Raw genomic sequence first — 15,446 nt, 5'->3', positions numbered from 1 at the left:
GTACATACACTATACATACACTATACTATATTATACATATACTATACTATACATATGCTATACATACAGTGTACATACAGTCTACATACAGTATACATAATACATACAGTATACATAATACATACAGTATACATACAGTGTATACACAGTATACATAATACATACAGTATAATACATACAGTATACATAATACACACAGTATACATACAGCATAATACAGTATACATACAGTATAATACATACAGTATACAGGATACATACAGCATAACACAGTATACATACAGTATAATACACACAGTATACATACAGCATAATACAGTATACATACAGTATAATACATACAGTATACAGGATACATACAGCATAATACAGTATACATACAACATAACACAGTATGCATACAGTGTATACAGAGTATACATAATACATACAGTATACATACAGCATAATACAGTATACATACAGTATAATACATACAGTATACAGGATACATACAGCATAATACAGTGTACATACAACATAACACAGTATGCATACAGTGTATACAGAGTATACATAATACATACAGTATACCATATGCAGGCTTTTCTTTCTCCATTACTGGCGATTGAGACAGTCCTGCATTCTCATCCAGGCCGGTGTTTTGGCTCGTTTGTTTTGATGCAGAGATTTGTCAACGAAATGTTCTCTGCCTCCAGATGGGGAAAACATATGGGTTCAGTCAGCCCCAGTTTAGAGAGGTTTATTCACTGGCAGGAGACTGGCAGGAGACTGGCAGGAGACTGGGCACAGTTCATACTGCCACTACTGTGAAATGGCTGCCATATGCTAATGGTGATAAGACATTCAGTGTTCAGAGTTATGCTGTATAGGGCCCCAGTCCATCATGTTAACGTGTGTGTGTGTGTGTGTGTGTGTGTGTGTGTGTGTGTGTGTGTGTGTGTGTGTGTGTGTGTGTGTGTGTGTGTGTGTGTGTGTGTGTGTGTGTGTGTGTGTGTGCGCGCGTGTGTGTGTCTCCTTATAGGATGAACCCACTACAGGTATGGACCCCCACTCCCGACGGTTCCTGTGGACTGCTATTATGAGCGTCATCCAGGACGGGAGGGCCGTGGTTTTGACATCACACAGGTACCCCCCCCCCACACACACACACACACACACACCCTGCCCCTACACCTTCCCAAACAAGTCCAGTCCAATGGTATTACTTCACCATAACTAGTGTAGTTGGTGTTGATCCAAGACATAGCAACATGGTAAACATGGGTAATGTCATGTCAGTACACATGGGTAATGTCATGTCTGTACACATGGGTAATGTCATGTCTGTACACATGGGTAATGTCATGTCTGTACACATGGGTAATGTCATGTCAGTACACATGGGTAATGTCATGTCAGTACACATGGGTAATGTCATGTCAGTACACATGGGTAATGTCAAGTCAGTACACATGGGTAATGCCAGTACACATGGGTAATGTCATGTCAGTACACATGGGTAATGTCATGTCAGTACACATGGGTAATGTCAAGTCAGTACACATGGGTAATGCCAGTACACATGGGTAATGTCATATCAGTACACATGGGTAATGTCAGTACACATGGGTAATGTAATGTCAGTACACATGGTCAATGTCATGTCAGTACACATGGGTAATGCCATGTCAGTACACATGGGTAATGTAATGTCAGTACACATGGTCAATGTCATGTCAGTACACATGGGTAATGTCATGTCAGTACACATGGTCAATGTCATGTCAGTACACATGGGTAATGTCATGTCAGTACACATGGTCAATGTCATGTCAGTACACATGGTCAATGTCATGTCAGTACACATGGGTAATGTCAGTACACATGGGAAATGTCATGTCAGTACACATGGGTAATGTCATGTCAGTACACATGGGTAATGTCATGTCAGTACACATGGGTAATGTCAGTACACATGGGTCATGTCAGTACACATGGGTAATGTCATGTCAGTACACATGGGCAATGTCATGTCAGTACACATGGTCAATGTCATGTCAGTACACATGGTCAATGTCATGTCAGTACACATGGTCAATGTCATGTCAGTACACATGGGTGATGTCATGTCAGTACACATGGGCGATGTCATGTCAGTACAAATGGGTAATGTCATGTCAGTACACATGGGTAATGTCATGTCAGTACACATGGGTAATGTCATGTCAGTACACATGGGCAATGTCATGTCAGTACACATGGGCAATGTCATGTCAGTACACATGGGTAATGTCAGTACACATGGGAAATGTCATGTCAGTACACATGGGTAATGTCATGTCAGTACACATGGGTAATGTCATGTCAGTACACATGGGTAATGTCAGTACACATGGGTCATGTCAGTACACATGGGTAATGTCATGTCAGTACACATGGGCAATGTCATGTCAGTACACATGGTCAATGTCATGTCAGTACACATGGTCAATGTCATGTCAGTACACATGGTCAATGTCATGTCAGTACACATGGGTGATGTCATGTCAGTACACATGGGCGATGTCATGTCAGTAGAAATGGGTAATGTCATGTCAGTACACATGGGTAATGTCATGTCAGTACACATGGGTAATGTCATGTCAGTACACATGGGCAATGTCATGTCAGTACACATGGGCAATGTCATGTCAGTACACATGGGTATTGTCATGTCAGTACACATGGTCAATGTCATGTCAGTACACATGGGTAATGTCATGTCAGTACACATGGGTATTGTCATGTCAGTACACATGGGTAATGTCAGTACACATGGGTAATGTCATGTCAGTACACATGGGCAATGTCATGTCAGTACACATGGGTAATGTCATGTCAGTACACATGGTCAATGTCATGTCAGTACACATGGGTAATGTCATGTCAGTACACGTGGGTAATGTCATGTCAGTACACATGGGTCATGTCAGTACACATGGTCAATGTCATGTCAGTACACATGGTCAATGTCATGTCAGTACACATGGTCAATGTCATGTCAGTACACATGGGTAATGTCAGTACACATGGGTAATGTCATGTCAGTACACATGGGTAATGTCATGTCAGTACACATGGGCAATGTCATGTCAGTACACATGGGTAATGTCATGTCAGTACACATGGGTAATGTCAGTACACATGGTCAATGTCATGTCAGTACACATGGGTAATGTCATGTCAGTACACATGGGTAATGTCATGTCAGTACACATGGGCAATGTCATGTCAGTACACATGGGTAATTTCATGTCAGTACACATGGGTCATGTCAGTACACATGGTCAATGTCATGTCAGTACACATGGTCAATGTCATGTCAGTACACATGGTCAATGTCATGTCAGTACACATGGTCAATGTCATGTCAGTACACATGGTCAATGTCATGTCAGTACACATGGTCAATGTCATGTCAGTACACATGGGTAATGTCAGTACACATGGGTAATGTCATGTCAGTACACATGGGCAATGTCATGTCAGTACACATGGGTAATGTCATGTCAGTACACATGGGTAATGTCATGTCAGTACACATGGTCAATGTCATGTCAGTACACATGGGTAATGTCATGTCAGTACACATGGGTAATGTCATGTCAGTACACATGGGCAATGTCATGTCAGTACACATGGGTAATGTCATGTCAGTACACATGGGTAATGTCATGTCAGTACACATGGGTAATGTCATGTCAGTACACATGGTCAATGTCATGTCAGTACACATGGGTAATGTCATGTCAGTACACATGGGCAATGTCATGTCAGTACACATGGTCAATGTCATATCAGTACACATGGGTAATGTCATGTCAGTACACATGGGTAATTTCATGTCAGTACACATGGGTAATTTCATGTCAGTACACATGGGTAATGTCATGTCAGTACACATGGTCAATGTCATGTCAGTACACATGGGTAATGTCATGTCAGTACACATGGGCAATGTCAGTACAGATGGGTAATGTCATGTCAGTACACATGGTCAATGTCATGTCAGTACACTTGCGTCATGTCATGTCAGTACACATGGGCAATGTCATGTCAGTACACATGGGCAATGTCATGTCAGTACACATGGGCAATGTCATGTCAGTACACATGGGTAATGTCATGTCAGTACACATGGTCAATGTCATGTCAGTACACATGTGTAATGTCATGTCAGTACACATGGGTAATGTCATGTCAGTACACATGGTCAATGTCATGTCAGTACACATGGGTAATATCAGTACACATGGGTAATGTCATGTCAGTACACATGGGTAATTTCATGTCAGTACACATGGGTAATGTCATGTCAGTACACATGGGTAATGTCATGTCAGTACACATGGGCAATGTCATGTCAGTACACATGGGTAATTTCATGTCAGTACACATGGGTCATGTCAGTACACATGGTCAATGTCATGTCAGTACACATGGTCAATGTCATGTCAGTACACATGGTCAATGTCATGTCAGTACACATGGTCAATGTCATGTCAGTACACATGGTCAATGTCATGTCAGTACACATGGTCAATGTCATGTCAGTACACATGGGTAATGTCAGTACACATGGGTAATGTCATGTCAGTACACATGGGCAATGTCATGTCAGTACACATGGGTAATGTCATGTCAGTACACATGGGTAATGTCATGTCAGTACACATGGGTAATGTCATGTCAGTACACATGGTCAATGTCATGTCAGTACACATGGGTAATGTCATGTCAGTACACATGGGTAATGTCATGTCAGTACACATGGGCAATGTCATGTCAGTACACATGGGTAATGTCATGTCAGTACACATGGGTAATGTCAGTACACATGGTCAATGTCATGTCAGTACATATGGGTAATGTCATGTCAGTACACATGGGTAATGTCATGTCAGTACACATGGGCAATGTCATGTCAGTACACATGGTCAATGTCAGTACAGATGGGTAATGTCATGTCAGTACACATGGTCAATGTTATGTCAGTACACTTGCGTCATGTCATGTCAGTACACATGGGCAATGTCATGTCAGTACACATGGGCAATGTCATGTCAGTACACATGGGCAATGTCATGTCAGTACACATGGGTAATGTCATGTCAGTACACATGGTCAATGTCATGTCAGTACACATGTGTAATGTCATGTCAGTACACATGGGTAATGTCATGTCAGTACACATGGTCAATGTCATGTCAGTACACATGGGTAATATCAGTACACATGGGTAATGTCATGTCAGTACACATGGGTAATTTCATGTCAGTACACATGGGTAATGTCATGTCAGTACACATGGGCAATGTCATGTCAGTACACATGGTCAATGTCATATCAGTACACATGGGTAATGTCATGTCAGTACACATGGGTAATGTCATGTCAGTACACATGGGTAATTTCATGTCAGTACACATGGGTCATGTCAGTACACATGGGCAATGTCATGTCAGTACACATGGGTCATGTCAGTACACATGGGCAATGTCATGTCAGTACACATGGGTAATGTCATGTCAGTACACATGGGTAATGTCATGTCAGTACACATGGTCAATGTCATGTCAGTACACATGGGTAATGTCAGTACACATGGGTAATGTCATGTCAGTACACATGGGCAATATCATGTCAGTACACATGGTCAATGTCATGTCAGTTCACATGGGTAATGTCATGTCAGTACACATGGTCAATGTCATGTCTGTACACATGGGTAATGTCATGTCTGTACACATGGGTAATGTCATGTCAGTACACATGGGCAATGTCATGTCAGTACACATGGTCAATGTCATGTCTGTACACATGGGTAATGTCATGTCAGTACACATGGGCAATGTCATGTCAGTACACATGGTCAATGTCATGTCAGTACACATGGGCAAACCAGATGCTACACTGGAGTGGCCAACTGCTTGTTTCACTGAAAAGAGAAATGGAGAGGGAAAGAGGAAGGAAGGAATATATATATATAGAGAGAGAGAGAGAGAGAGAGCGAGAGAGGGATAGTGGGAAGGAGGGATAGTGGGAGGGAGGGAAGTAGGAAGGAAGGAGATAGGGAGGGATAGTGGGAGGGAGGGAAGGAGGAAGGAAGGAGATAGGGAGGGATAGTGGGAGGGAGGGAAGGAGGAAGGAAGGAGATAGGGAGGGATAGTGGGAGGGAGGGAAGGAGGGATAGTGGGAGGGAGGGAAGGAGGAAGGAAGGAGATAGGGAGGGATAGTGGGAGGGAGGGAAGGAGATAGGGAGGGATAGTGGGAGGGAGGGAAGGAGGAAGGAAGGAGATAGGGAGGGATAGTGGGAGGGAGGGAAGGAGGAAGGAAGGAGAGAGGGAGGGATAGTGGGAGGGAGGGAAGGAGGAAGGAAGGAGATAGGGAGGGATAGTGGGAGGGAGGGAAGGAGGGATAGTGAGAGGGAGGGAGGGAAGGAGGGATAGTGAGAGGGAGGGAAGGAGGAAGGAAGGAGATAGGGAGGGATAGTGGGAGGGAGGGAAGGAGGGATAGTGGGAGGGAGGGAAGGAGGAAGGAAGGAGATAGGGAGGGATAGTGGGAGGGAGGGAAGGAGGAAGGAAGGAGATAGGGAGGGATAGTGGGAGGGAGGGAAGGAGGAAGGAAGGAGATAGGGAGGGAAGGAGGGATAGTGGGAGGGAGGGAAGGAGGAAGGAAGGAGATAGGGAGGGAAGGAGGGATAGTGGATGGTGGGGGAAGGAGGAAGGAAGGAGATAGGGAGGGATAGAGGGAGGGAGGAAGGAAGGAAGATGAAATGGTAAAAAAGCAAGTTTGATGTCTGTTGACTGCCTGTCTGTCTCTGCCTGTTGACTGCCTGTCTGTCTCTGTCTGTTGACTGCCTGTCTGTCTCTGCCTGTCTGTCTCTGTCTGTTGACTGCCTGTTGACTGCCTGTCTGTATCTGCCTGTTGACTGCCTGTCTGTCTCTGCCTGTTGACTGCCTGCCTGTCTCTGCCTGTTGACTGCCTGTCTGTCTCTGCCTGTTGAATGCCTGTCTGTCTCTGCCTGTCTGTCTCTGTCTGTTGACTGCCTGTTGACTGCCTGTCTGTCTCTGCCTGTTGACTGCCTGTCTGTCTCTGCCTGTTGACTGCCTGCCTGTCTGTCTCTGTCTGTTGACTGCCTGTTGACTGCCTGTCTGTCTCTGCCTATTGACTGTCTGTCTCTGCCTGTTGACTGCCTGTCTGTCTCTGCCTGTCTGTCTCTGTCTGTTGACTGCCTGTTGACTGTCTGTCTGTCTCTGCCTATTGACTGCCTGTCTGTCTCTGTCTATTGACTGTCTGTCTGTCTCTGTCTCCCCAGCATGGAGGAGTGTGAAGCTCTGTGCACTCGTTTGGCCATCATGGTCAACGGCACCTTCAAATGTCTGGGGACCATACAGCACCTCAAATACAAGTAGGTCTGTTACCATACTGTTACCATACAGCACCTCAAATACAAGTAGGTCTGTTACCATACTGTTACCATACAGCACCTCAAATACAAGTAGGTCTGTTACCATACTGTTACCATACAGCACCTCAAATACAAGTAGGTCTGTTACCATACTGTTTCCATACAGCACCTCAAATACAAGTAGGTCTGTTACCATACAGCACCTCAAATACAAGTAGGTCTGTTACCATACAGCACCTCAAATACAAGTAGGTCTGTTACCATACTGTTTCCATACAGCACCTCAAATACAAGTAGGTCTGTTTCCATACAGCACCTCAAATACAAGTAGGTCTGTTACCATACAGCACCTCAAATACAAGTAGGTCTGTTACCATACTGTTACCATACAGCACCTCAAATACAAGTAGGTCTGTTACCATACTGTTTCCATACAGCACCTCAAATACAAGTAGGTCTGTTACCATACAGCACCTCAAATACAAGTAGGTCTGTTACCATACTGTTTCCATACAGCACCTCAAATACAAGTAGGTCTGTTACCATACTGTTTCCATACAGCACCTCAAATACAAGTAGGCCTGTTACCATACAGCACCTCAAATACAAGTAGGTCTGTTACCATACTGTTTCCATACAGCACCTCAAATACAAGTAGGTCTGTTACCATACAGCACCTCAAATACAAGTAGGTCTGTTACCATACAGCACCTCAAATACAAGTAGGTCTGTTACCATACTGTTTCCATACAGCACCTCAAATACAAGTAGGTCTGTTACCATACAGCACCTCAAATACAAGTAGGTCTGTTACCATACTGTTTCCATACAGCACCTCAAATACAAGTAGGTCTGTTACCATACAGCACCTCAAATACAAGTAGGTCTGTTACCATACAGCACCTCAAATACAAGTAGGTCTGTTACCATACAGCACCTCAAATACAAGTAGGTCTGTTACCATACAGCACCTCAAATACAAGTAGGTCTGTTACCATACTGTTACCATACAGCACCTCAAATACAAGTAGGTCTGTTACCATACTGTTACCATACAGCACCTCAAATACAAGTAGGTCTGTTACCATACAGCACCTCAAATACAAGTAGGTCTGTTACCATACTGTTTCCATACAGCACCTCAAATACAAGTAGGTCTGTTACCATACAGCACCTCAAATACAAGTAGGTCTGTTACCATACTGTTTCCATACAGCACCTCAAATACAAGTAGGTCTGTTACCATACTGTTTCCATACAGCACCTCAAATACAAGTAGGTCTGTTACCATACAGCACCTCAAATACAAGTAGGTCTGTTACCATACAGCACCTCAAATACAAGTAAGTTTGTTACCATACTGTTTCCATACAGCACCTCAAATACAAGTAAGTTTGTTACCATACTGTTTCCATACAGCACCTCAAATACAAGTAAGTTTGTTACCATACTGTTTCCATACAGCACCTCAAATACAAGTAAGTTTGTTACCATACTGTTTCCATACAGCACCTCAAATACAAGTAGGTCTGTTACCATACTGTTTCCATACAGCACCTCAAATACAAGTAGGTCTGTTACCATACAGCACCTCAAATACAAGTAGGTCTGTTACCATACTGTTTCCATACAGCACCTCAAATACAAGTAGGTCTGTTACCATACAGCACCTCAAATACAAGTAGGTCTGTTACCATACTGTTTCCATACAGCACCTCAAATACAAGTAGGTCTGTTACCATACAGCACCTCAAATACAAGTAGGTCTGTTACCATACAGCACCTCAAATACAAGTAGGTCTGTTACCATACAGCACCTCAAATACAAGTAGGTCTGTTACCATACAGCACCTCAAATACAAGTAGGTCTGTTACCATACAGCACCTCAAATACAAGTAGGTCTGTTACCATACTGTTTCCATACAGCACCTCAAATACAAGTAGGTCTGTTACCATACAGCACCTCAAATACAAGTAGGTCTGTTACCATACTGTTTCCATACAGCACCTCAAATACAAGTAGGTCTGTTACCATACAGCACCTCAAATACAAGTAGGTCTGTTACCATACTGTTTCCATACAGCACCTCAAATACAAGTAGGTCTGTTACCATACAGCACCTCAAATACAAGTAGGTCTGTTTCCATACAGCACCTCAAATACAAGTAGGTCTGTTACCATACAGCACCTCAAATACAAGTAGGTCTGTTACCATACTGTTTCCATACAGCACCTCAAATACAAGTAGGTCTGTTACCATACTGTTACCATACAGCACCTCAAATACAAGTAGGTCTGTTACCATACTGTTACCATACAGCACCTCAAATACAAGTAGGTATGTTACCATACTGTTACCATACAGCACCTCAAATACAAGTAGGTCTGTTACCATACTGTTACCATACAGCACCTCAAATATAAGTAGGTCTGTTACCATACTGTTACCATACAGCACCTCAAATACAAGTAGGTCTGTTACCATACTGTTACCATACAGCACCTCAAATACAAGTAGGTCTGTTACCATACTGTTACCATACAGCACCTCAAATACAAGTAGGTCTGTTTCCATACAGCACCTCAAATACAAGTAGGTCTGTTACCATACTGTTTCCATACAGCACCTCAAATACAAGTAGGTCTGTTACCATACTATTACCATACAGCACCTGAAATACAAGTAGGTCTGTTACCATACTGTTACCATACAGCACCTCAAATACAAGTAGATCTGTTACCATACTGCACCTCAAATACAAGTAGGTCTGTTACCATACTGTTTCCATACAGCACCTCAAATACAAGTAGGTCTGTTACCATACAGCACCTCAAATACAAGTAGGTCTGTTACCATACAGCACCTCAAATACAAGTAGGTCTGTTACCATACAGCACCTCAAATACAAGTAGGTCTGTTACCATACTGTTTCCATACATCACCTCAAATACAAGTAAGTCTGTTACCATACAGCACCTCAAATACAAGTAAGTCTGTTACCATACTGTTACCATACAGCACCTCAAATACAAGTAGGTATGTTACCATACTGTTACCATACAGCACCTCAAATACAAGTAGGTCTTTTTCCATACAGCACCTCAAATACAAGTAGGTCTGTTACCATACAGCACCTCAAATACAAGTAGGTCTGTTACCATACTATTACCATACAGCACCTCAAATACAAGTAGGTCTGTTACCAAACTGTTACCAAACAGCACCTCAAATACAAGTAGGTCTGTTACCATAAAGCACCTCAAATACAAGTAGGTCTGTTACCATACTGTTTCCATACAGCACCTCAAATACAAGTAGGTCTGTAACCAAACTGTTACCATACAGCACCTCAAATAAAGTAATTCTGTTACCATACTGTTACCATACAGCACCTCAATACAGGTAAGTCTGTCTTCCATGTTACATAGGCGCTCATCCTGAACTGGCCTCAGAATACCCATCACTCCCCAGACTCTGTCCCTACTGCACATGTCCCAGGACAATTGTTCCTATCTGTCTTGAAGGACCATAAAAAAAGAGAGGAAGATTTTAACAACAATCACATCATTTCTAATTAAATTAGAAGAAAAATAACACATCTGGTTTGACAAGATCTAATTGAGTCACTGATCACAGTGTTTTCCATAAGTACATGGAGTAACCAGACAAATATAAGTAGCCAGCCAGGGATTTCTGGGCTGGGAGAGTATGGTGATGTAGCCAGCCAGGGAGTTCCGGGCTGGGAGAGTATGGTGATGTAGCCAGCCAGGGAGTTCTGGGCTGGGAGAGTATGGTGATGTAGCCAGCCAGGGAGTCCTGGGCTGGGAGAGTATGGTGATGTAGCCAGCCAGGGAGTTCTGGGCTGGGAGAGTATGGTGATGTAGTCAGCCAGGGAGTTCTGGGCTGGGAGAGTATGGTGATGTAGCCAGCCAGGGAGTTCTGGGCTGGGATAGTATGGTGATGTAGCCAGCCAGGGAGTTCTGGGCTGGGAGAGTATGGTGATGTAGCCAGCCAGGGAGTTCCGGGCTGGGATAGTATGGTGATGTAGCCAGCCAGGGAGTTCCGGGCTGGGAGAGTATGGTGATGTAGCCAGCCAGGGAGTTCCGGGCTGGGAGAGTATGGTGATGTAGCCAGCCAGGGAGTTCTGGGCTGGGAGAGTATGGTGATGTAGCCAGCCAGGGAGTTCCGGGCTGGGAGAGTATGGTGATGTAGCCAGCCAGGGAGTTCTGGGCTGGGAGAGTATGGTGATGTAGCCAGCCAGGGAGTTCTGGGCTGGGAGAGTATGGTGATGTAGCCAGCCAGGGAGTTCTGGGCTGGGAGAGTATGGTGATGTAGCCAGCCAGGGAGTTCTGGGCTTGGAGAGTATGGTGATGTAGCCAGCCAGGGAGTTCTGGGCTGGGAGAACTCTCTCTCCCTCTCCTCTCCTCTCCGGTTTGGTGATGGCTACATGGTGTTCTCTCTCTCTCCTCTTCAGGTTTGGTGATGGCTGCATGGTGACACCTCTCTCCCTCTCCTCTCCAGGTTTGGTGATGGCTACATTGTGACCTCTCTCCCCCTCTCCTCTCCAGGTTTGGTGATGGCTACATGTAGACCTCTCTCTCTCTCTCTCCCTCTCCTCTCCAGGTTTGGTGATGGCTACGTGGTGACCTCTCCCTCTCTCTCCCTCTCCTCTCCTCTCCTGGTTTGGTGATGGCTACATGGTGACCTCTCTCTCTCTCTGCCTCTCCAGGTTTGGTGATACTACATGGTGACCTCTCTCTCCCTCTCTCCTCTCCAGGTTTGGTGATGGCTACATGGTGAACTCTCTCTCTCTCTCCCTCTCCGGGTTTGGTGATGCTACATGGTGACCTCTCTCTCTCCTCTTCAGGTTTGGTGATGGCTACGTGGTGACCTCTCTCTCTCTCTCTCCTCTTCAGGTTTGGTGATGGCTACATGGTGACCTCTCTCTCTCCCTCTCCTCTCCAGGTTTGGTGATGGCTAAATGGTGACCTCTCTCACCCTCTCCTCTCCAGGTTTGGTGATGGCTACATGTAGATCTCTCTCTCTCTCCCTCTCCTCTCCAGGTTTGGTGATGGCTACATGGTGACCTCTCTCTCTCTCCCTCTCCTCTCCAGGTTTGGTGATGGCTACATGGTGACCTCTCTCTCCCCCTCTCCTCTCCAGGTTTAGTGATGGCTACGTGGTGACCTCTCTCTCCTCTCCAGGTTTGGTGATGGCTATGTGGTGACCTCTCCCTCTCCTCTCCAGGTTTGATGACGGCTCTGTGGTGACCTCTCCCTCTCCTCTCCAGTTGTGGTGATGGCTACGTGGTGACCTCTCTCTCTCCTCCTCTCCTCTCCAGGTTTGGTGACGGCTCTGTGGTGACCTCTCTCTCTCCCTCTCCCCTCCTCAGGTTTGGTGATGGCTACATGGTGACCTCTCTCTCCCTCTCCAGGTTTGGTGAAGGCTACGTGGTGAACTCTCTCTCCCTCTCCTCTCCAGGTTTGGTGATGGCTACATGGTGACCTCTCTCTCTCCTCTCCAGGTTTGGTGACAGCTCTGTGGTGACCTCTCCCTCTCCTCTCCAGTTGTGGTGATGGCTACGTGGTGTCCTCTCTCTCTCCTCCTCTCCAGGTTTGGTGACGGCTCTGTGGTGACCTCTCTCTCTCCCCCTCTCCTCTCCAGGTTTGGTGATGGCTACATGGTGATCTCTCTCTCCCTCTCCAGGTTTCGGTGATGGCTACGTGGTGACCTCTCTCTCTCCCCCTCTCCTCTCCAGTTTTGTTGATGGCTATGTGGTGTCCTCTCTCTCCCTCTCCTCTCCAGGTTTGGTGATGGCTACATGGTGATCTCTCTCTCTCCTCTCCAGGTTTGGTGACGGCTCTGTGGTGAACTCTCCCTCTCCTCTCCAGTTGTGGTGATGGCTACGTGGTGATCTCTCTCCCTCTCCTCCTCTCCAGGTTTGGTGACGGCTCTGTGGTGATCTCTCTCCCTCCCCCTCTCCTCTCCAGGTTTGGTGATGGCTACATGGTGACCTCTCTCTCCCTCCAGGTTTCGGTGATGGCTACGTGGTGACCTCTCTCTCTCCCCCTCTCCTCTCCAGGTTTGGTGATGGCTACGTGGTGACCTCTCTCCCTCTCCTCTCCAGGTTTGGGGATGGCTACGTTGTGACCTCTCTCTCTCCCTCTCCAGGTTTGGTGATGGCTACGTGGTGACCTCTCTCTCCCTCTCCTCTCCAGGTTTGGTGATGGCTACGTGGTGACCTCTCTCCCTCTCCTCTCCAGGTTTGGTGATGGCTACGTGGTGACCTCTCTCCCTCTCCTCTCCAGATTTGGTGACGGCTACGTGGTGACCTCTCTCCCTCTCCTCTCCAGGTTTGGTGATGGCTACGTGGTGACCTCTCTCTCTCCCCCTCTCCTCTCCAGGTTTGGTGATGGCTACGTGGTGACCTCTCTCCCTCTCCTCTCCAGGTTTGGTGACGGCTACGTGGTGACCTCTCTCCCTCTCCTCTCCAGGTTTGGTGATGGCTACGTGGTGACCTCTCTCTCTCCCCCTCTCCTCTCCAGGTTTGGTGACGGCTACGTGGTGACCTCTCTCCCTCTCCTCTCCAGGTTTGGTGACGGCTACGTGGTGACCATGAAGGTAAAGGCAGCTAAAGCAGGTGTATCTCCAGAGCTGGGTCCAGCGGAGAGCTTCATGGAGAGCAGCTTCCCGGGGTGTGTCCAGAGAGAGAAACACTACAACACTCTGCAGTATGAGATCGCCTCCTCCTCACTGGCTAGGATCTTCCAGCTGGTGGTCGCCAACAAGGACAAACTCAATATAGAGGATTACTCTGTATCACAGACCACACTAGATCAGGTAACTACTCTGTCTATCAGACCACACTCGATCAGGTAACTACTCTGTCTATCAGACCACACTAGATCAGGTAACTACTCTGTCTATCAGACCACACTCGATCAGGTAACTACTCTGTCTATCAGACCACACTAGATCAGGTAACTACTCTGTCTATCAGACCACACTAGATCAGGTGACTACTCTGTCTATCAGACCACACTAGATCAGGTAACTACTCTGTCTATCAGACCACACTAGATCAGGTGACTACTCTGTCTATCAGACCACACTAGATCAGGTGACTACTCTGTCTATCAGACCACACTAGATCAGGTGACTACTCTGTCTATCAGACCACACTAGATCAGGTAACTAGAGGGATGGTAATAAGATTAGGGATTAGGGGTTTGGGGTCAGGTTTAAGTACAAGCACCAACAAGGTGTATCACTGACCACATAGACCACAGGTAATGAGCATGGCAATGTTTAAGGTAGACTCAGCAATATGACCTCATCATACACAGCCAGGAAGACATCTGAGGTCAGGGTGATTTATTATGAGTGATTAAGACTTGAATAAAGAATATCCTTGAGTACAAATTTGATGGTACCGTACTTAGCGATCAGTGAGCGAAAACGTGATTATAAAATAACTTTTTATAGAACATTAGTGTTTTCGTTGACATTGTGTTGATAGTGATGGGATTTCTCTCTCTCTCTCTGTTCTCCAGGTGTTTGTGAACTTTGCTAAGCAACAGGCAGGAGAGGATGAGGACGTTTTACAACCCCGAGCGGTCAACGCGCGCAATGAAAAACAAAATGTCCCCACGAAACGCAAGGTCTCCCCCATCAAGATAAAAACCAGAAGACAAAATAAAACTTGAAAGTTTAATCTGTGAAAATATGACTTCCTACGGAATGTATTGTCAAACGTTTTAATGCGTAAAACCGACAAAATGTATCGTAATAGCTAGACATGCACAGGCACACTGGCAGTATTATGAAAAACGTTTTGAAATTAATTATGGTTAGATTCATGAATTATGTTTGGAATATGTTCCTTAGACTTTGGAAGTCATATTTTTGCATGTTGATTGTGCATTGTGTAAAATGGCTGCCAAAAGACAAGACGAGGTCACGTTTGCAGGACACAGACGTCAGTTGACAGCAGATAGCTCCTCAAACACAC

General features: G+C 45.5%; 1 protein-coding gene across 1 annotated transcript in view; it reads left to right on the top strand.

Annotated features, from left to right (window-relative positions):
- LOC120041689 (retinal-specific phospholipid-transporting ATPase ABCA4-like) overlaps positions 1-15,141 on the top strand; it is a gene marked incomplete at its 5' end in the record, with an annotated part of 44,177 nt that extends 29,036 nt beyond the window's left edge. The window contains 4 exons of the mRNA XM_038986553.1: positions 1,025-1,128; positions 7,340-7,432; positions 14,026-14,275; positions 14,989-15,141. Of these exons, the coding sequence (XP_038842481.1) occupies positions 1,025-1,128; positions 7,340-7,432; positions 14,026-14,275; positions 14,989-15,141 (600 nt within the window). The remainder of the gene's footprint in view (positions 1-1,024; positions 1,129-7,339; positions 7,433-14,025; positions 14,276-14,988) is intronic.
- Positions 15,142-15,446: the final 305 nt, after the last annotated feature.

The sequence above is a fragment of the Salvelinus namaycush genome, unplaced genomic scaffold, assembly GCF_016432855.1.
Source record: "Salvelinus namaycush isolate Seneca unplaced genomic scaffold, SaNama_1.0 Scaffold507, whole genome shotgun sequence".
Taxonomy (NCBI): domain Eukaryota; kingdom Metazoa; phylum Chordata; class Actinopteri; order Salmoniformes; family Salmonidae; genus Salvelinus; species Salvelinus namaycush.
This window is presented reverse-complemented; position numbering and strand designations above follow the sequence as displayed.